This window comes from Coregonus clupeaformis, unplaced genomic scaffold (genome assembly GCF_020615455.1).
Source record: "Coregonus clupeaformis isolate EN_2021a unplaced genomic scaffold, ASM2061545v1 scaf0257, whole genome shotgun sequence".
In the NCBI taxonomy this organism is placed as follows: Eukaryota; Metazoa; Chordata; class Actinopteri; order Salmoniformes; family Salmonidae; genus Coregonus; species Coregonus clupeaformis.
In genome coordinates, this window is record NW_025533712.1 from 398887 (window position 1) to 422796 (window position 23910).

The 23910-nt window shown below is 42.4% G+C and overlaps 1 protein-coding gene across 1 annotated transcript; it reads right to left on the reverse strand.

Annotated features, from left to right (window-relative positions):
* Positions 1-5979: 5979 nt before the first annotated feature.
* Positions 5980-9342, reverse strand: LOC121536079 (zinc finger protein 775-like). Its single transcript, XM_041843384.2, has 2 exons — positions 9311-9342; positions 5980-7429 (listed from the first exon to the last, which is right to left on the reverse strand). The coding sequence occupies exon 2, from the start codon at positions 7125-7127 to the stop codon at positions 6486-6488; it is 642 nt and encodes a 213-aa protein (XP_041699318.2). The 5' UTR covers positions 7128-7429; positions 9311-9342; the 3' UTR covers positions 5980-6485.
* Positions 9343-23910: the final 14568 nt, after the last annotated feature.

Below are 23910 nucleotides of genomic sequence, written 5' to 3' on the forward strand. Positions count from 1 at the left end.
CAACATTATGTACAAAATAAGTTACAAACAATGCGAAAAAACCACCAAATAGCACAATTGGAATTGTGTACAGATCCTTGCAACATGGGGCTGTGCATTATCATGCTGAAACATAAGGTGATGGCGGCGGATGAATGGCACCACAATGGGCCTCAGGATCTCATCACGGTATCTCGATAAAATGCAATTGTGTTTGTTGCCCGTAGCATATGCCTGGCCATACCATAACCCCACCGCCACCACTGGGCACTCAGTTCACAACGTTGACATCAGCAAACCGCTCGCCCACATGACGCCATACACGCTGTCTGCCATCTGCATGGTACAGTTGAAACCGGGATTAATCTGTGAAGACCACACTTCTCCAGCGTGCCAGTGGCCATCAAAGGTGAGCATTTGCCCACTGAAGTCGGTTACGACGCCGAACTGCAGTCAGGTCAAGACCCTGGCGAGGACGACGAGCACGCAGATGAGCTTCCCTGAGACGGTTTTTGCAGAAATTCTTTGGTTGTGCAAACCCACAGTTTCATCAGCTGTCTGGGTGGCTGGTCTCAGACGATCCCGCAGGTGAAGAAGCCAGATGGGGAGGTGCTGGGCTGGCGTGGTTACATGTGGTCTGCGTTTGTAAGGCCGGTTAGATGTACTGCCAAATTCTCAAAAACGTTGGAGGTGGCTTATGGTAGTGAAATGAACATTACATTCTCTGGCAACAGCTCTGGTGGACATTCCTGCAGTCAGCATGCCAATTACACGCTCCTTCAAAACTTGAGACATCTGCGTTATTGTGTTGTTTGACAAAACTGCACATTTTAGAGTGGCCTTTTATTGTCCCAAGCACAAGGTGCACCTGTGTAATAATCATGCTGTTTAATCAGCTTCTTGATATGCCACACTTGGTAGGTGGGTGGATTATCTTGGCAAAGGAGAAATTATCACTAACAGGGATGTAAACAAATTTTGGCACAACATTTGAGAGAAATAAGCTTTTTATGCGTATTGAACATTTATGGGATCTTTTATTTCAGCTCATGAAACACTTTATATGTTGCGTTTATATTTTTGTTCAATATATATGATTTTGCTCAACTGAAACTGGATACTTACATTCTGTTTTGGATTTGAATTTGTTTGTTTTTTAAAACATAATTGAATTAAAAAATACAAGTATGTTTAAAAAATACATTTGTTTGATTTCATTTATTTTATATTTTTTTGGTTGTTTGTATGAATACCCCCCCCACATCAGTTCAGTTTTTTTGGAATCCTGTTTCTATCCCACACAGTAGGTGGCCTACTAAATTAAAGTGCTGGTCGTGCGTTCAGATTTCTATCACCTGAAGCATGCACACAAGATGAAAATACATGTTGAGAGGCATGCATACTTGCTGAGGTCGTGCACGTGTTTACATGGTTTTGCGCATGCTTCAGGTGCTAGAAATCTGAACGCACTACCAGCGCTTTGAGCAAAAATGGTGGGGGGAAAAATTTACCGTTTTTACATGCATGCCTGCAAAACCACAACACTAAACAATAAATTAATTGCACTATAACGGTGACAAACGATGCACACAAACTTTTAGGGCCTACATAAAGCTGTCCCAACAGCAGAGTCCCAACACCTTACCACTGCTACACCTGGCTATCAGCGGAGCCTTGTCTGGCAGCGAAACAGTTCATTCAGCCTCATTTACTGACTTTAAAAAACATAGCTGATATGGCTAACATGCTTAAACAAATGTGGTTTCTATTGACAATTGAGATGTACAAACTATGGCATAAGGGGACGACAAGCGGATAAGAGGCAATCCGTAATTTCGATTAAGACATTAATGAGCGAGCTAGGACGGACGTAGTCAATTTAACTATTTGTTCAGCACGTTTGAAATGTACATCGATAGAATTCAGAACATGGGCCGTTCTTACTATATTCTCCCTGTACACCAAGTCAGAACTGTAGGATAAATAAAGGGGGAATATAAGCAGACAATGAAAGCTCTTACAATATTCGATTATTACATTTCTCTAAAATTATGATGGGAAAAGGGACCAAATTATTAGGGTGAGGCACATGGGCTACTAACAGCTTACTACACAACATACACTTAGTATTACTTTCTTACCTACAGTATACATATCTCCCTGGCATATTACATAATTTATGCAGCAGCATACAAGACATTTTTGGACTCACCTTGTTGTGCTCACTTGAAAAGCAAGGTGGCGTAGCGGTGCAAATTTTGTCATCAAACTTTCTCATCAAAGTCTGGCATTCTCTGGATTTATGGTGCTTTCAAGACAACTGGGAACTCTGAAAAAAACAAGGTTGAATCATGATGACGTCACTGATCTTCAGGTCGTAGCTCTAGAAAGATCCCAGAGTTCCCGACTTGCAATTCTGAGTTGGATGACCGTTCAAAATGTATTTTCCCAGTTGGAGCTCGTTTTTTTTTCAGAGTTCCCAGTTATCTTGAACTCACTGAGGTCTGAGATTTCCCAGTTCAGAGTTTCCAGTTGTTTTGAGTGTGGCAGAAGTCATGCTGGATTGACGGCATGGCCAATGTTGAATGTTTATCCTTTTAAGCTTGGAAAAGAGACCCTTAAACCCAGACTTGGACCACACACCCACTCCACTGAATAGCAGGCTAGTGATTGCTTTGCAATGCTTGCAGTTAGCCACTGATTCCTTCCAAACCACTCATTGTTGAATTTACGATTTCCAACTTGTTGTGTAATGTTTATGTCCAGAGGCCGATGAGCACTGATACGTTTTACCTATAATTTATCTTAATTATTTTGCTTCATATGACAAGGATTGAAAAGGATTTGCCAGCAGATTGTCGACTTGATTCATGATGATGACTGCTAGCTTGCTAGTATGATGTTGAAAGTATGATGTTGACATGATGAGTCCAATCACTCTACTGTAGATATAATGTAATTTGACGTCATTTTATCTGTGACCAATGACCTTGAGCCTTCTTGGATGGGCACTTCTAATGTAACTCTATGACGGCACCCAAGGGGCTTGAATTTTCACGCTCTACCCTTAGATTTTGCGGTTACGTAGTGTCCCCATGAGTGACAGAACACTGAGCCAATCATGGCACAACTAGAGAACATTACCAACCCCTACACTTCATATTATCCGCTGGCTGCCCCACCACCACAGAAAGCAAAAAAGAGAGTATGCAGCTTGATTAAATATATATATTTTTTTACATTGTTTGCAAACTGATATGTGACACGTATTAATGCACAAATGTTTTTGCTAAACAGGTGGGGCACAAAACAGGTGGGGCTCTTCCTAATACTGAGTTGCACCCCCCATTCTTGATACACACGGGAAACTGTTGAACGTGAAAAACCCAGCAGCTTTGCAGTTCTTGACACAAACCAGTGCGCCTGGCACCTACTACCATACCCCGTTCAAATGCACTTAAATATTTTGTCTTGCCCGTTCACCCTCTGAATGGCACACATACACAATCCATGTCTCAATTGTCTCAAGGCTTAAAAATCCTTCTTTAACCTGTTTCATTCCCTTCATCTATGCTTGAAGTGGATTTAACAAGTGACATCAATAAGGGATCATAGCTTTTACCTGGATTCACCTGGTCAGTCTGTCATGGAAAGAGCAGGTGTTCTTAATGTTTTGTACACTCAGTGTATGGGGGAGGTGTCGATGTATATGTTCAGAGCCAAATTCCTGTGAAGCTCAGAGCAGATCTCATGTCAAAGGTTGTTGAGGTGTTGTGGTTGCACGTTCACTTGCCACATCTAAAGCCTATTCTTTTGGGGTGCTGCTATCGACCACCAAGTGCTAGCAGTCTGTATCTGGATAATGTGTTTGAAATGCTTGATAGTGTATGTAATGTTAACAGAGAGGTCTATTTTCTGGGTGACCTGGGTCATCGAGTCCGCTCAAGAAGAAACTGCTCACTGTAAACAGTGCCTGTAATCTGGTTCAGGTTATTAATCAACCTACCAGGGTGTTTACAAACAGTACAGGAACTATATCATCCACGTGTATTAATCATATTTTTACTAACACTGCAGAACTGTGTTCTAAAGGTGTATCCACACCCATTGGATGTAGTGACCACATACAGTGGCTGTATCCAGAAAAGCCAAAGTTCCAAAAGCTGGGCCTAAAATAGTGTATAAACATTTTGTAGTGATTCCTATGTTGAAGATCTAAAGATTGGCTGGTCTGTTGTGTAATGTAATGTGTGTAATGAGGAGCATCCAGATGCTGCACTTCATGCATTTATGAAATTGCTTCTTCCAGTTATTGATAAGCATGCACCTATTAAGAAACTGACCTTTAGAACTGCTAAAGTGTCATGGATTGACAAGGAACTGAAAAACTGTATGGTTGTTAGAGATGAAGCAAAAAGAGTAGCTAATAAGTCTGGTTGCACATCTGATTGGCAAACTTACTGTAAATTGAGAAATGATGTGACTAAACTGAACAAAAAGAAGAAGAAACTTATGAAACTAAGATAAATTATATAAAATATGATGGAAAAATACTAATTCAACTCAGTCCTTTATTGAATCAGATGGCTCATTCGTCACAAAACTCTTTGATGTGACCATTTACTTAAATGACTACTTAATTGGCAAAGTGGACAAATGAAATGCCAACAACCATCTGTGAGCCATCACATGCATAAGAAACCTAATTATGAAAGAAAAGCAATGTAAATGTAAATGTTGTAAAGTTAGCGTGTACAAATTATTGCTGGCAATGAATAATGAGGAACCACTGGAATTGACAACTTAGATGGAAAGCTACTGAGGATGGTAGAGGAATATGTTGCCGCTCCTATTTGTCATATCTTCAATCTGAGCTACCCAAGAATGGTAAAGCACTCTTTACTGGTTCTAACAGCTGACCAATCAGTCTACTGCTGGCTCTTAGCAAAATTTTGAATAAAACATTTTTTGACCAGGTACAATGTTATTTCTCTATGAACACATTAACAACAGACTTTCAGCATGACTATCGAGAAGGCCACTCAACATGTACTGCACTGAAAACAACACATACCTCACATAATTGTGCCAAAAACAATGACAATTTCTCTCAACCAGTGGCATATGGCCTTTTTAGGTGAGCAATGATTCCGCCCTTTGATAAGCAGTGCCCGCTTTTGTCAACGGCAGGGTTGCAAAATATTTTGCTTGTCCATTCCCAGCGCGCCTCTCCAAGTTGCTGTTGGAGAAACGCATCTCTGCAGCGCTCCACCAACGTTCAATCAAATAAATTATCTAACATAAATCATGTAGCAGATATAGGACATGGTAGAAAAAGTATGTGGCCTTTTCTGAAGCCTACAGGCTGGAGATAAAATGTATGACAATGTAATGAGACGGACACTTTTTACATCATGCAGGTTTCTCCGATCAACTAGCCTAACCTAAATGGCACTCAATTAAAATAAAAAAATAGCTAACATGTTAACTAAGCAACATATCCTAAAAACAGGACAGGTCAAAGTAAAATTGACATTATGTAATGGACTATCACAACTGTTGTCCAGGAGTTTCACCCCATTGTCATGATCAGTATAAGTAAACATGAATTAAGGCATTATCATTTCCTCATTATAAACGCCAGCATCAAACAACAGGACAAGAACTCTCCTGAGTGGCGCAGTAGTCTAAGGCACTGCAGTGCTTGAGGCGTCACTACAGACCCCGGGTTCGATCCCAGGCTGTGTCACAGCCGGCCGTGACCGGGAGACATGAGGCGGCGCACAATTTCCCAGCGTCGTCCGGGTTAGGGGAGGGTTTGGCCGGCCTGGATTTCCTTGTCCCATCGCGCTCTAGCGACTCCTTGTGGCGGGCCGGGCACCTGCAAGCTGACTCATTCACCAGCTGGATAGTGTTTCCTCAGACACATTGGTGCGGCTGGCTTCCGTGTCAAGAAGCAGTACGGCTTGGCAGGGTCGTGTTTCGGTGGACGCATGGCTCTCGACCTTCACCTCTCCCGAGTCCGTAGGGGAGTTGCAGCGAAGGGACAAGACTAACTACCAATTGGGGAGAAAATGCGGTAAAAGTACTAAAGAAAAACAGGACACGGTTGTCCCTTTCATCAGTGAAGCATATTTGCATACACCAACCATCATCATATAATCTACTACAGGGGTAGGCAACTAGAATCAGCCGTGGGCTGATTTTTGTCAGGGGATGGAAAATAATTATAATTTCTACACTGCAAATTGACCAAAACTAAGCGCAAAGAGACTGTATTTGAAAAGAAAGAGAATGTCATACCTTGATTACATTGAGACACTTTTTATTTATTTGTGGGAATACTTTCAGCTGAATTCCTGGTGATTTTAGTCTTTTTTTGACCAAAAACAAAAATCCCCCAAATCCTGTTGCTGACCCCTGATCTTCTCTGTTCACCTCATCCAGTTCCCTACTACATCCAAAACCAACAGAATTAGTAATAACTAGTACTATATTACATGTCACTACACATTTTCTGTTGGTGTATCCTGAGGTAACTCCTCTCTGAGAACCTCTTCCCGCAGTTTGAACCTCTCTCCCGTGTGGACTTTCAGGTGCATCTTCATATGGTGCTGGCGGGAGAACCTCTTCTCACACTGGAGGCAGCTGTAGGGTTTCTCCCCTGTGTGGACCATCTTGTGCCTCTTCAGGTTGGACAAGTCTGAAAAACTGGCCTGGCACAGGTGGCAGTCGAATGGTTTCTCCCCTGTGTGCATCCTCTGATGGATCACCACCTGTTTGGGCAAACGGAAGGTTTTCCCACAGAATGAACACGGAAATCGTTTATCTTTGGCGCCGCCACCTTTACTGATTCCGTCTCTACTACTGTCATTTGTCAATGGGCTTGTGTAGCCATTTAATGTTGAGGCACTGACATTGTCTGAGGTCTGGTTTAACCTTAGGAGAGTCTGAGGAGGATGAAGGCCAGGGAGTGTCTGTGTTGTCGCAGGGTCCATGTTCCAGTTGACAGATCCTATAGAAGGCAGGCTGAAGGCAGCACCTGTTAGGGGGTTAACCTGAGGCGCCATCAGTCTCTCTGAATCACAACTATAGGAGCAGGATGGAGCATCTCTAGCCGAGTCGGTGTCTGTTTTCTCCAGCCGCATACCGACACCTACCCGTCCTCGCAGACAAAATCTACGCCTCGCCCTGGTCTCAGCCAGTCTGTTGTCACGGAGACTAAGTTCGGTTGTTGTTTTGTGTTCGACAGTCTGTTTCTGGTTGTGGTTAACAGTGTTGTTCTCCAGCCCAGAGTTGAAGATGCTGTCCCATCCACTGACCTCCACTATGTCACCTCTGTCCCTGGCCTGCTCAGTGATGTCATCCCCCGGGTCATTGGCTGCACCCGTCTGGGTTTGGGAATCCAAGATGGCCGCCCAGTCTCCTCTGTCATCCTCCAGCCAACCACCTGCAAGAAGAAAAAATAGATCTTAAAAACATGGCAGAGAAAACTCTACATATGAAGTTTGAGTCAATTACTTAGTCAAGTTCATACATTATAATGTGTGTGTTTTGGTTGTAAACATAAGTTGTACTGATTTAATTTTATGAATGGAGAAAATATAATAGCCAGTCGCATCACTATTCCCATTGAAGACCTATTACTCTATGTAGGCTATACAGTGAGGGAAAAAAGTATTTGATCCCCTGCTGATTTTGTACGTTTTCCCACTGACAAAGAAATGATCAGTCTATAATTTTAATGGTAGGTTTATTTGAACAGTGAGAGACAGAATAACAACAAAGAAATCCAGAAAAACGCATGTCAAAAATGTTATAAATTGATTTGCATTTTAATGAGGGAAATAAGTATTTGACCCCCTCTCAATCAGAAAGATTTCTGGCTCCCAGGTGTATTTTCTACAGGTAACGAGTTGAGATTACTCTTAAAGGGAGTGCTCCTAATCTCAACTTGTTACCTGTATAAAAGACACCTGTCCACAGAAGCAATCAATCAGATTCCAAACACTCCACCATGGCCAAGACCAAAGAGCTCTCCAAGGATGTCAGGGACAAGATTGTAGACCTACACAAGGCTGGAATGGGATACAAGACCATCGCCAAGCAGCTTGGTGAGAAGGTGACAACAGTTGGTGCGATTATTCGCAAATGGAAGAAACACAAAATAACTGTCAATTTTCCTTGGCCTGGGGCTCCATGCAAGATCTCACCTCGTGGAGTTGCAATGATCATGAGAACGGTGAGGAATGAGCCCAGAACTACACGGGAGGATCTTGTCAATGATCTCAAGGCAGCTGGGACCATAGTCACCAAGAAAACAATTAGTAACACACTACGCCGTGAAGGACTGAAATCCTGCAGCGCCCGCAAGGTCCCCCTGCTCAAGAAAGCACATATACAGGCCCGTCTGAAGTTTGCCAATGAACATCTGAATGATTCAGAGGAGAACTGGGTGAAAGTGTTGTGGTCAGATGAGACCAAAATGGAGCTCTTTGGCATCAACTCAACTCGCCGTGTTTGGAGGAGGAGGAATGCTGCCTATGACCCCAAGAACACATTTACATTTAAATGTTTGTCATTTAGCAGACGCTCTTATCCAGAGCGACTTACAGTTAGTGAGTGCATACATTTTTCATACTGGCCCCCCGTGCTTTGGGGATGTTTTTCTGCTAAGGGGACAGGACCACTTCACCGCATCAAAGGGACGATGGACGGGGCCATGTACCGTCAAATCTTGGGTGAGAACCTCCTTCCCTCAGCCAGGGCATTGAAAATGGGTCGTGGATGGTATTCCAGCATGACAATGACCCAAAACACACGGCCAAGGCAACAAAGGAGTGGCTCAAGAAGGAGCACATTAAGGTCCTGGAGTGGCCTAGCCAGTCTCCAGACCTTAATCCCATAGAAAATCTGTGGAGGGAGCTGAAGGTTCGAGTTGCCAAACGTCAGCATCGAAACCTTAATGACTTGGAGAAGATCTGCAAAGAAGAGTGGGACAAAATCCCTCCTGAGATGTGTGCAAACCTGGTGGCCAACTACAAGAAACGTCTGACCTCTGCGATTGCCAACAAGGGTTTTGCCACCAAGTACTAAGTCATGTTTTGCAGAGGGGTCAAATACTTATTTCCCTCATTAAAATGCAAATCAATTTATAACATTTTTGACATGCGTTTTTCTGGATTTTGTTGTTGTTATTCTGTCTCTCACTGTTCAAATAAACCTACCATTTAAAATTATAGACTGATCATTTCTTTGTCAGTGGGCAAACGTACAAAATCAGCAGGGGATCAAATACTTTTTTCCCTCACTGTCTGTATTTCTCCCTTACCTTGCTCCCCCGTCTTTAGTCCACTCAGCAGATCAATGCTCTCTGGTCCGTCTTCTATTGTCTCCTCTTTGACCAGCAGCAGATCAGGCTTCCCATCCTCCATCTCTACTGACTGTAAGGGATACAGAGTGAGAGGATGTTGGATCAAGAAATCTGATATGAGCACCCTGCTATGGGGCATCTTCTTATTGGACAATGATTGATTGCTATGAGTTGATTTGATACGATGCAAACGTGCTAGTTGATTTGATTACTTGACACTCTTTATTGGTTTGATAATTCAAAGGAAATCAGTCAATTGAAATAAATTCATTAGGCCCTAATCTATGGATTTCACATGACTGGGAATACAGATATGCATCTGTTGGTCACAGATACCTTTTAAAAATGGTAGGGGCGTAGATCAGAAAGCCAGTCAGTATCTGGTGTGACCATTTGCCTCATGCAGCGTGACACATCTCCTTTGCATAGAGTTGATCAGGCTGTTGAGTGTGGCCTGTGGAATGTTGTCTTTAAAGGCCCACTCCTCTTTAAAGGCTGTGCGAAGTTGCTGGATATTGGCGGGAACTGGAACACGCTGTTTTATACGTCGATCGAGAGCATCCCAAACATGCTCTATGGGTGACATGTCTGGTGAGTATGCAGTCCATGGAAGAACTGGGACATTTTCAGCTTCCAGGAATTGTGTACAGATCCTTGTGACATGTGGCTGTGCATTATCATGTTGAAACATAAGGTGATGGCGGCGGATGAATGGCACCACAATGGGCCTCAGGATCTCATCACGGGATCTCTGTGCATTCAAATTGCCATCGATAAAATGCAATTGTCTTCGTTGTCCGTAGCTTAGGCCTGCCCATACTATAACCCCACCGCCACCATGGGGCACGCTGTTCACAATGATGACATCAGCAAACAGCTCGCCCACATGACGCCATACACATGGTCTGCAGTTGTGACGCCGGTTGGACATACTGCCAAATTCTCTAAAATGACGTTGGAGGCGGCTTATGGTGGAGAAATTAACATTAAATTCTCTGGCAACAGCTCTGGTGGACATTCCTGCAGTCAGCATGCCAACTGCACACTCCCTCAAAACTTTAGACATCTGTGGCATTGTGTTGTTTGACAATGCTGCACATTTTAGAGTGGCCTTTTATTGTCCCCAGCACAAGGTGCACCTGTGTAATGATCATGCTGTTTAATCAGCTTCTTGATATGCCACACCTGTCAGGTGGATGGATTATCTTGGCAAAGGAGAAATGCTCACTAACAGGGATGTAAAGTAATTTGTGCACAACATTTGAGAGAAATAAGCTTTTTGTGCGTATAGAACATTTCTGGGATCTTTTAAGTCAGCTCATGAAACATGGGACAAACAATTTACATGTTGCTTTTATATTGTTCATTATAGATCTACATGCAACAGTAGGCTATATTTTGCGCTTTTGACAATGACTTTACATGAGGCCTAAGTCACATGATCTGCCTAAATACTTATACCCTCTAGGCTAATAAATAATCACATTTTTCTTTCGATTATTCCATTAAACTACATCATGTTATGAGTTGGGAAATTGATCTATAAGCAATTGACAGCATCTAGGGCCTACGAGTTTGGTGATTAATGATAGACCTTTCAAACGTTTTATGCAACATAATCAGCAAGTGAGTTAATGCCTAGCCTACTGTGCCAAAAGTGATTTAGTTAGTTGTTGAACGGGTGTCAAGTGTGTTGATATGACGGTAATCAAAATTCGACTTAACAACCATACTGTATGATTCAGTACAACATCTCCCGAGTGGCGCAGTGGTCTAAGGCACTGCATCACAGTGCTAGCTGTGCCACTAGAGATCCTGGTTCGAATCCAGGCTCTGTCGTAGCCGGCCGCGACCGCAAGTTGTAGAAACATCTCAAGGATGATCAATGGAAACAGGATGCACCTGAGCTCAATTTCGAGTCTCATAGCAAAGTGTCTGAATACTTATGTAAATAAGGTATTTCTGGTTTTTAGTTTTAATAAATTAGCTAAAATTTATAAAAACCTGTTTTCGCTTTGTCATTATGGAGTATTGTGTGTAGATTGATGAGGATTTTATTTATTTAATCCATTTTACAATAAGGCTGTAACGTAACAAAATGTGGAAAATACTTTCCAAATGCACTGTAGCAGCAAAGGGGGGACCAACTCCATATTAATGCCCATGATTTTGGAATGAGATGTCCACATACTTTTGGTCATGTAGTGTATCTGTTGACTAGGTGGGACTCTTATGACTAAAGAGGCTTCATGCATAGCTTTTATTTTTACCCAATAGAGTAGGAGTAAAATGTCTGTAGTCTCAGCACTTACGACCAATTTTCTACTCACAAGACATCTCAGAGTAAGAGTACTGATCTAGGAACCCCACGTGTCTGTATAGTCTTATACATTATGATCTAAAAGGCAAAACTGATCCTATATCAGCAGTCCTACTCTGAGAGGCTTTGTGGATACGGACCCTGACCTAATACCATTCAGACAGTAGTTCACAGTGGGCTCACCTCAGTGAGACTGTGTGTGGTCCTGTGCTGCTCAGCTGGTTCCTCTGTGGGTTCAGGAGGAGGTGTAGTCTGGTTGTCCTCCATGACCATGGTCCCCTCAGGGTTCTCCAGACCCTCCTCACACCCCTCCACCTTCACCAGCAGCACATCTGGACCCTCCTTTTCCTGGAAGAGACAGGTGATACAGATTACACAGACATACACTCCCTCAGGTACGTACACACGCACACACAAATAATAATCACACTTTCAACATGGAGTGTTTACCCATCCCCACTACATTTGAGTCCTATACTGTAGTTACAGAATTATGTAATTGTTGTTAAACTCATCATGGTGGACATAAATATGATGTTGTGGGTAAATATGAGTCACCTATGATAAGTCAAAAGTAATCATCAGACAAACCTGACTAAACTATTTTGACGTGTACAATAGGTGTTTGTTAGTGTGTGGGTATGTGTAGGTATATTTAGTAAGCGGTGTTGGGTGTATGCAGAATAGGGTGAGATCAGATGTGATGTATACTAAAGAGAATCTCAATGAAAGTCTTGGAATGAAAAGTACCATTTTGTGTTTATTAAAACATAAACAAGTTTAAATACTCTATATGAAAACACGTCTCAACTAGAAATCTGTATGAACTTGATAAACTGCATTCATTTTGTCATTAAAAAAGTGTCTTGGGGATAAAATTAAGTAGTTGAATGGAAGTAATGAAATATGCATTTGAGAACATCATATAGCCTACACAGTACAAACACAATATGTAACAGACTTTTTAGGCTTATATATGCCTTATATATCACACAATGTCTGGATGCAATATTCTACCCAGGAATATTCAACACTGAAATCTGTTACTCTCGTTATTCCAAATGCATCTGTGGATTTTTTCTGCTGACAACAATGAAAATGTTTATTTGTCTTTAATGGTTTGATCTAAACATCAGAAACTACTGAGTGGAATGGTTTTTTCTGCTGGTGTATCCTGAGGTAGCTCCATTCTGGGAACCTCTTGACGCAGTGTGTACAGGCGAACGGCCTCTCTCCCTTGTGGACCTTCAGGTGCATCTTCAGATGGTGCTGGTTGGAGAACCTCTTCTCACACTGGGGGCAGCTGTAGGATTTCTCCCTTGTGTGGACCCTCTGGTGCCTCTTCAGGTTGCCAGACTGGGCAAAGTGCATGTGACACTGTGTACAGCTGAATAGTTTCACCGCTGTGTGGAACCACTGGTGGAAGCACCTTCTGGAGGCAGCTGAAGCCTTTGTTACAAAATATGCAGAGGAACCTTTTTTTTTTTTTACTATCGCCCGATGTGGCTCCCCCTCCCTGAACCTGGGCTCTAGCCCTGTCATTTGAGTTCAATACCTGATCGAAAAGGACGCGGCCGTGTGAATCAAAATGCCCCATCGGCATGGACACTGGGTCGCGATCCCTGAACGCATGTAAAGGGGAGTGGGTCTCGACATTGGGATTTGTCTCTAAGCTTTCCATGAAATATCTGTCCTGTGAGAGTCCGTCTCCTAGGTAACTATCTGTATTCCATGTGGAAGGAATGTCGCCCTCCACTTTCACAGTTACTACATCTACGACCAGACCCTCCCCTTTCTTATCTACGCACCCTTCAGAGTATACACTACTACTGTACCGGTTCCAGTCCCCTCTAGACAGATCAGTCTGTGTCTCTAAACCCAAGGGCATGTTGCCAGGGTCCATCTCTGTAGCTTAAGAACAAGACAGATCATCAACGCCAGTGTATAACGCATCACCATCTACACGGGATTGAACAGTCCTTTGGCTCTGGTGAAATACGGGTAAATACTCTGAGCCAGGAGCAGGAAGACAGCCTAGTGTACCCAGCCCCAGTCTCTCTGGGTCTGATCTGTGGTCAGATCCTGTGTGTAAAAGCCTGTGTGTTACAGTTAAAGTCTCTGACATTAGGATGGCGTTCGGCGTGACACTGACCTCCGAGATGCTGTGTCGTGGGTCCTCTTCTACAGTCCTCTCCTGCTTGACCAGGGACGATACTCCAGGACTTTCAGCCTCTGCATCCTGACACAAGAAGAGGGGAGGTTATTACCGGTACATGAGTAGAATTGGATAACAATGTCATAAGGAAGTCTCACAAGCTCCCCTATGGCAGATAAATGAGGATGTACATGTAAGTAAGTGAATAGCTGAGGGGAGCCTTTCTGAAATAAACTAGCCACATATGATGTACTGTAATTTTGATGTAATACTATTACACTAACCTCTATCATGATAACATACTGGGTTGAGGTTCCAGTCCCCTCATTAACAGTGATTGGTTGGTCATCTCTCCATGTATTGTGTCCTGCTGGCTTTACAAAGCTCCTGTGGCCTCCAGTGAGATGTCCTTCACCCGAGAGAATGATTGGGGATAAAGAGGTGGTTAGGTTAGGTACTGTCAAAGCTGAACGCTATATTGTACACTATTGACAGTTTTGACACTGTCTAGAATTGGCCAGGATGTAAGGTAACACTTTGCATAACTTCTTGATATACTATTTATAGATCGATTGATTGATTCTATTCCATGCATCATATTGTTTTCAATGAATAAATAATAGTAAATGCAGTAAATCAAGAATCTGTTTAGAATATGATATTGTGTCTTTGTGCAATATAGTTACGTAATCAGGGGAATTATTGCATACTATCCAAAAACTGACCAAGACCCAATTCTGGTTAACACACCTAGTCACACATGTGCAGAGGGGAACGGGGCGATAGTCCCCGCTGAAAAATGTACCTCTTTCCATTCCTCTGTACCGGTCGAGGATCTTGACACTACTGGGACGACTGGCGAGTGCGCGCTCCCGTGACACCTTCAGTTCCAGTAGCTGTAGTTTCCTCCGCAATGCCCTGTTTTCTTTCTGGCTTTGAGTTATTTCCAAACGAAACACTGCATAGTCGTCGTCTACGAGTTTACAGACCTCTGCCACGGCTGTATTCGCTAGCACCTCCATAATGGAGGCTATTTGAGTGTGAAAAACCATGGCCATTGTTAGCTAACGTTAGCAGCTAGCAAGCTAGCGTTACCTAGATAACATATATCAACCAAGTCCTGTCTCCAACGCGAAGTAAAGACTACCTGGCGTAAGTATGTGATGCTGAGCAGTTAAATTAGTAATATTTTGAGTTCCATTGTGTTAATAAATGTCTAAATAAAAACGCTAATGACAAAATTGTTCTTAGTCATGTTTACGTCCGTACCTCTTTTGTTTTTAAATGGCGGTTGGCAACCAAAAAGGTGCATTACCGCCACCAACTGGACTGGAGTGAGAGTCCATTACACGTGATACAAAAAATGGGAAAAGGAAAGAAAATGGCCCAACCAACTAACCCTACATTTATAAAGCCCCACAGTGGAGGCAACGTTTTGTATAACTATCCCAAGATAGACGAGAACCTGCCGTTTCCAATTGGAGCAAATTAATAATAGTGGGCAGGACAAGCACAAGCTAGTGAGATCCTATTGGCGTGTTCTAGCATTTATTTGCATATATCCGTTAGGGACTGCCTACTCTGAAGTGCGCTAGTGCAATAACTCAACTCGCCCTTGCACTCCTAAACAACGCCATTTTTAGAAACGTTGGCAAAGGGTAAAGTATACAAAATGCAGTCCACTCTTTTTGTTACAGATTCTAGTTTTGGAAACAGAAAACTGGATGGAGATCAAATGTTTAATAGATGAGAAAATTAGCAGAAAAATCAATCTTGCTCCATCTTCTCCCACTGCTGGCCACTGGGCTTCCTCTCATCACCATATTTGGTAGTGAGTGGAAATGCCAAGCGGATGCTTCACATTTATACATCCGGTGAAATATCTGTCGTGGCGGTGTCATAATACCCCTAAAACCTAGCGGTCAAACAGGGACATGGTTCCAATCATTTTTCCACCATTCATTTTTCCCATAAGGGATTTTAGAAACACTTAAAATAAGGGCTGTGTTTCATGTAGCCTTACTCCGGTGTGATGTTTTGATAACCGTGTAAATCTCTCTCGGACAAGGTGACTTTTATCAATATATTCTGCTTTATTTACTCTCAGATTCAAAAGCTTATTAGCATCAATGTAGACATCATGCAAGACTACAAATCCCTGCAAGCTCCTGCACATCATATCTAGCTGGTACCTTTGCTAACGGATAAATTAAGAAATGTATCCAATTTATTCATTACTACATTTAGCTAACATTGGATAGTTAATCCAGAGATTCTTACCTTTGCCTCGATTCGGCAGTCTCGTCCAGATCATCATGGAATTTGTAGTTCTTTATGATAGCCACATTAGCAGCCGATTAGCATTTCGTTTGTTGGGTGTAAATACAGGCAAATATATTGATAGAAGTCACCTTGTCCGAGAGAGATTTGCACAGTTATCAAAACATCGCGCCAGGGTAAGCCTACAGGAAACACAGCCCTTATTTTAAGTGTTTCTAAAATCCCCTATGGGAAAAATAAATGGTGGAAAAACAATTAGAACCATTTCCCTGTTTGACCGTTTGGTTTTATGGGTATTATGACTCATACTGTGGTACTCTATTATAATAATAATAATAATATAATATGCCATTTAGCAGACGCTTTTATCCAAAGCGACTTACAGTCATGCGTGCATACATTTTTGCGTATGGGTGGTCCCGGGGATCGAACCCACTACCTTGGCATTACAAGCTGAGCTACACAGTGGTACTCTATTGGCTGTATTCCAAAATTCTCACTTGTGTTCTCCCATTCTTTCAAGGGTGATCTTCCAAGAACACCTGAGAGAGCATACTGTCTAGTATGGGAGAATGCAGAGCGCAAAAAATCAGCTACATTTTAAATGTACTTAGACGTGATGTCTAACCTTAACAGGAAACCGCATCATCAGGCAGCCGGCGTCAACAAAGCTAGCTTTTATGCTAGCTAGCTACGTATTTTTACATTGTTGCCAATGTAAGAGCGTGAGCAACTAGTGCCGGCAATTCAGTGAACAACTATCCCAGAATGGAAATATTTAATACGAATAACAACAGAATCGATTTTCTCAGTACCTGTTAGTGTTAGTGAATTAAGCTGACACCAACCAGAATAATTGTATGTGGGGTCCTCCTCTCGCAAATTGCTTGGTCTGCTGCTACATCGTTGTGGACGTATGACAGGTAAGCTTACTTTCATTGTAGAGGCTGAAGCTAAAAAAATTGAAATAGTGAAATAAGATATTTTGCTCACTGTTTAAAAATGATGAATAGCCAGAATAGTGGTGTTTCACTGTGAAGCTATAATATTGCATTGCATTAGGACTAGCTGGTATTTTATTTCCAGTTAGCAGGTTTTCATTGTGATAAATTCATACAACTATAACACCCATGGATATTATTAAATTACACTGATGTTTAAGATAGCTTGGTTTTATATTCACCTTATGCATTGATAACTAATATTGATAGCTAGAGGATGTCATACAACTAGATTAGAAGGCCTAGGCTACTTCATCCTAATGTAAATTAAATGCATTGGATACAAAACAAACACTGGCATTTTATAAAGGAGAACATGTCCAATTTAATTGTATGCATGCAAATCAAACAGGAATATATATTAAATTAAATGAATACCCCATTGTAATATTATTAATGCATTTCTCTCTCCTTGCAGGGGATTAGACAAATGAACTGCAGCCCCCAGATGCCCAAGCCTCAAAACTAGAACAGTGGGACATCAACACTTGTCATTTTAAAGAAATATTAACCCATATTGGTTTTCCTCTGTCTGTTCATGAATGCTTAGAACACAGTCCATTGTACAAAATACGTTTCAAGTTTTATTAGTACAAATGGTCCAACAAAATGGTTACTTGCAGGTTCCTTCTCGACAATTCAACAACAATAAGAAATAATAAAATATAATACAAACATAAAGTAAATGGCTCAGTAGAATAGAAGTAACGTTTTAGCATCCCCAAGTGAGGCACATCAAGGAGATGAACATTCAAAAGCTTGTTCAGTACATGAGGGCACATTTTGTAATAACAGCCACAGGTTTTTTGTACACATGACAGGAGTTTACAGGTTTTTGTTCCAACCTTTCACTAACACCTCGTTCAACTAATTGTGGTCTAAATAGTAGACCATCAATAGTTGAACATGGTGTTTGTGCTGGTCAGGAATAAAAACTTGCACACCGTGCAGTACCCTGGGGAAGAAATCACCCACGTCTGTATTTTAGAATGAGCTTCATATGTTACGAATTGCATCAGTATTGAAAATAAAAACAGGAAATACCAACCATATACAGTGCATTCGGAAAGTATTCAGACCCCTTCACTTTTTCTACGTTGTTACGTTACAGCCTTATTCTAAAATTGATTAAATAGTTTTTTCCCTCATCAATCTACACATAAATACCCCATAATGACAAAGCAAAAACAGTAAAAAAAAAAAAAAATCAATGGCAAGACCTGAAAATGATCAACAACTATTTTGACAGAGCTTAAAGAAATATGAAAAGAATAATGTGCAAATGTTGCACAATATAAGTGTGGAAAGCTCTTAGAGACTTACCCAGAAAGACTCACAGATGTAATCGCTGCCAACAGTGCTTATACAAAGTATTGACTCAGGGGTGTGAATACTTATGTAAATTAGATATCTGTATTTAATTTTCAATAAATGCGCACACATTTCTTAAAAACATGTTTTCACTTTGTCATTATGGGGTATTGTGTGTAGATGGGTGGGACATTTTTTTGAATTCAGGCTGTAACACAAAATGTGGAATCAAATCAAATCAAATCAAATTTTATTGGTCACATGCGCCGAATACAACAGGTGCAGACATTGCAGTGAAATGCTTACTTACAGCCCTTAACCAACAGTGCATTTATTTTAAACAAAAAAAGTAAGAATAAAACAACAACAACAAAAAAGTGTTGAGAAAAAAAGAGCAGAAGTAAAATAAAGTGACAGTAGGGAGGCTATATATACAGTAAAATAAAGTGACAGTAGGGAGGCTATATATACAGGGGGGTACCGTTGCAGAGTCAATGTGGGGGGGCACCGGCTAGTTGAGGTAGTTGAGGTAATATGTACATGTGGGTAGAGTTAAAGTGACTATGCATAAATACTTAACAGAGTAGCAGCAGCGTAAAAAGGATGGGGTGGGGGGGCAGTGCAAATAGTCCGGGTAGCCATGATTAGCTGTTCAGGAGTCTTATGGCTTGGGGGTAGAAGCTGTTGAGAAGTCTTTTGGACCTAGACTTGGCACTCCGGTACCGCTTGCCGTGCGGTAGCAGAGAGAACAGTCTATGACTAGGGTGTCTGGAGTCTTTGACAATTTTGAGGGCCTTCCTCTGACACCGCCTGGTATAGAGGTCCTGGATGGCAGGGAGCTTTGCCCCAGTGATGTACTGGGCCGTACGCACTACCCTCTGTAGTGCCTTGCGGTCAGAGGCCAAGCAGTTGCCATACCAGGCGGTGATGCAACCAGTCAGGATGCTCTCGATGGTGCAGCTGTAGAATTTTTTGAGGATCTGAGGACCCATGCCAAATCTTTTTAGTCTCCTGAGGGGGAATAGGCTTTGTCGTGCCCTCTTCACGACTGTCTTGGTGTGTTTGGACCATGATAGTTCGTTGGTGATGTGGACACCAAGGAACTTGAAGCTCTCAACCTGTTCCACTACAGCCCCGTCGATGAGAATGGGGGCGTGCTCAGTCCTCTTTTTTTTCCTGTAGTCCACAATCATCTCCTTTGTCTTGGTCACGTTGAGGGAGAGGTTGTTGTCCTGGCACCACACGGCCAGATCTCTGACCTCCTCCCTATAGGCTGTCTCATCGTTGTCGGTGATCAGGCCTACCACTGTTGTGTCGTCGGCAAACTTAATGATGGTGTTGGAGTCGTGCCTGGCCATGCAGTCATGGGTGAACAGAGAGTACAGGAGGGGACTGAGCACGCACCCCTGAGGGGCCCCCGTGTTGAGGATCAGTGTGGCAGATGTGTTGTTACCTACCCTTACCACCTGGGGGCGGCCCGTCAGGAAGTCCAGGATCCAGTTGCAGAGGGAGGTGTTTAGTCCCAGGATCCTTAGCTTAGTGATGAGCTTAGAGGGCACTATGGTGTTGAATGCTGAACTGTAGTCAATGAATAGCATTCTCACGTAGGTGTTCCTCTTGTCCAGGTGGGAAAGGGCAGTGTGGAGTGCGATAGAGATTGCATCATCTGTGGATCTGTTGGGGCGGTATGCAAATTGGAGTGGGTCTAGGGTTTCTGGGATTATGCTGTTGATGTGAGCCATGACCAGTCTTTCAAAGCACTTCATGGCTACAGACGTCAGTGCTACGGGTCGGTAGTCATTTAGGCAGGTTCTTAGAGTTCTTGGGCACGGGGACTATGGTGGTCTGCTTGAAACATGTTGGTATTACAGACTCAGTCAGGGACATGTTGAAAATGTCAGTGAAGACACTTGCCAGTTGGTCAGCACATGCTCGGAGTACACGTCCTGGTAATCCGTCTGGCCCTGCGGCCTTGTGAATGTTGACCTGCTTAAAAGTCTTACTCACATCGGCTACGGAGAGCGTGATCACATAGTCGTCCGGAACAGCTGGTGCTCTCATGCATGCTTCAGTGTTGCTTGCCTCGAAGCGAGCATAGAAGTGGTTTAGCCTCGTCTGGTAGGCTTGTGTCACTGGGCAGCTCGCGGCTGTGCTTCCCTTTGTAGTCTGTAATAGTTTTCAAGCCCTGCCACATCCGACGAGCGTCAGAGCCAGTGTAGTATGATTCAATCTTAGACCTGTATTGACTCTTTGCCTGTTTGATGGTTCGTCGGAGGTCATAGGGGGATTTCTTATAAGCGTCCGGGTTAGAGTCCCGTTCCTTGAAAGCGGCAGCTCTACCCTTTAGCTCAGTGCGGATGTTTCCTGTAATCCATGGCTTCTGGTTGGGGTATGTACGTACGGTCACTGTGGGGACGACATCATCGATGCACTTATTGATGAAGCCAGTGACTGATGTGGTGTACTCCTCAATGCTGTCTGAAGAATCCCGGAACATGTTCCAGTCTGTGCTAGCAGAATAAGTCAAGGGGTATGAAGAATACTTTCTGAAGGCACTGTACCTCTCGTGGTGAACGCCAATCCTGACCCTGTCTGTATTCCTGGGGTAACATTGAGGTAACTTTTTTTGTTGACAAGATAAAGTTAGGCATGACATGCAAACAACAAATGCTGAGCCTTCATATTCATGCTTAACGGACCAAATAATGAAAGACAAGCACTGTAGTTTTGAGTTCAGCAAAGTGGGTGTGGAAGAGGTGAATTTTTTTGCTATCTATAAATAAGGACAAGCCACCTGGTACCGTCAACCTGGATGGTAAATTGCTGAGGTTAGTAGTAGAATACATTGCGACTCCTGTTTGCCACGTCTTCAATTTAAGCCTAGAAGACAGTGTCTCATTCCGCTGCCCAAGAATAGCAGAGCACCCTTTAATGGTTCAAACAGCCGACCACTGTTACCAGTGCTTAGCAAGCTTTTAGATAAAAAAAACCCCCAAATACTAAGTTATTTTACAGAAAACAAATTAACAACAGACTTTCAGCATGTTTATGAGGAAGGGCACTCAAAATGCTCGGCACTGACACAAATGACTGATGAAATTGATAGTAAGAAGATTGTGGGAGCTGTTTTGTTAGACTTCAGTGCAGCTTTTGCTATTATTGATCATAACCTATTTCTGAAAAAACGTAGGTGTTATGGATTTGCATCCTCTACCTTATCATGGATTGAGAGTTACCTATCTAATGGAACACAGACAGGTTTCTTTAATGGCAACCACTCTAATGCAAATTTGGTTGAGTGTGGTGTACCGCAGGGCAGTCGGCTTGGGCCATTATTGTTTTCACTAATAACCTTCCACTGACCTTGAATAAAGCCTGTGTGTCTATGTACGCTGACGACTCAAGAGTATAAACGTCGGCTACGAAGGTAAAATAAATAACTGACACCCTTAACATAGAGCTCCAGACAGTTTTAGAATGGGTGACTAGCAATTGGCTAGTGCTAAATATCACAAAAAGTAAAAGCATTGCTTTTTGGGACAAGTCACTCACTCAATGCTAAACCTAATTTAGATATATTATTGAATAATTTGGCGATTGAACAAGTTGAGGAGAATAAACTACAGGGTGTAACCCTAGATCGCAAATTGTCATGGTTAAAACATATAGACTCAATGGTTGTCCATAAAATGGGAAGAGGTCTGTCCATGATAAGGCATTGCTCTGCTTTCTTGACATCTCAGTCAACCAGACAGGTCCTAGTTTTGTCGCACCTGGACTACTGCCCAGTTGTGTGGTCATGTGCGGCAGAGAGGGACATAGATAAATTCCAGTTGGTCGAGAACAGAACAGCACGTATTGCACATAGATGTACACTGTCGTGAATGAGCCTAGTCAGTATGACCTGGTTACTCCTCCAGTCTCCAGTCAGAGCTATGGTAACACTGAGGCAAGGAAGATGAAGAAAAAGCACAGGAAGAGGCCTCAACCACAGGCAGCTGGGGAGCAGCGAAACCCAGACAGAGAGGAAATGACAGGTGTGGGTAGACTGTATGCAGATGTTCCTCTGCCGGAGGTTCATCTTATATGGCGACACCCCTGTCAGATCTTGGCCCTGGGATGGAGTTGGTAGAGTTGCCTGATGGCACCTGGGCCATGAAGCAGATGACACCACGGATTGTCGTCACCTACGAAGGAACCAATGTGTTACCTGACTCTGTGTAGACATCACATGTAAAGGAGACAATGTTTTATGTAATTTTGCTTAAATGTCACGTGTAAGGGGGAGGATGTTTTGTGTGGCTGTAGTCAAAGTAGGCATGGATTTGGCAATTAAAGGGTATAAATCCCAATGTAAAAGAAAGGGAGCGGAGCGGAGATTCTGGGGAAGACTGATCAGGAGCTGATTGATGTATTAGAAGTCAGAAGACCTTTGGGGTAAGGTAAGTGTGGTGTTATTTGCATATTGCATCCTGATTGGCCATATGCTAATGAGGGCCTGTGGGAATGTAGGGGTTCATGAGGAAAGCATCTCTCTCTCATGTGGCTTGTAATGTGAAGCAACGTGAAGTTAGCAATAAATGTGCCTTCATAAAGATACACTGTTAGTAGTTATTTTACTCACGTACAGACAAGTTTGATTACACGACAGTAAGAACAGAACTTGATTTAGGGTTAAGTGCCTTCGATTATCTTGGCAAAGGAGAAATTATCACTAACAGGGATGTAAACACATTTTGGCACAACATTTGAGAGAAATAAGCTTTTTGTGCATATTGAACATTAATGGGATCTTTTATTTCAGCTCATGAAACACTTTATATGTTGCGTTTATATTTTTGTTCAGTATATATGATTTTGTTCAACTGAAACTGGATACTTACATTCTGTTTTGGATTTGAATTTGTTTGTTTTTTAAAACATAATTGAATTAAAAAATACAAGTATGTTTAAAAAATACATTTGTTTGATTTCATTTATTTTATATTTTTTTGGTTGTTTGTATGAATATCCCCCCCACATCAGTTCAGTTTTTTTGGAATCCTGTTTCTATCCCACACAGTAGGTGGCCTACTAAATTAAGTGCTGGTCGTGCGTTCAGATTTCCATCACCTGAAGCATGCACACAAGATGAAAATACATGTTGAGAGGCATGCATACTTGCTGAGGTCGTGCACGTGTTTACATGGTTTTGCGCATGCTTCAGGTGCTAGAAGTCTGAACGCACTACCAGCGCTTTGAGCAAAAATGGTGGGGGAAAAAATGTACCGTTTTTACATGCATGCCTGCAAAACCACAACACTAAACAATAAATTAATTGCACTATAACGGTGACAAACGATGCCCACAAACTTTTAGGGCCTACATAAAGCTGTCCCAACAGCAGAGTCCCAACACCTTACCACTGCTACACCTGGCTATCAGCGGAGCCTTGTCTGGCAGCGAAACAGTTCATTCAGCCTCATTTACTGACTTTAAAAAAACATAGCTG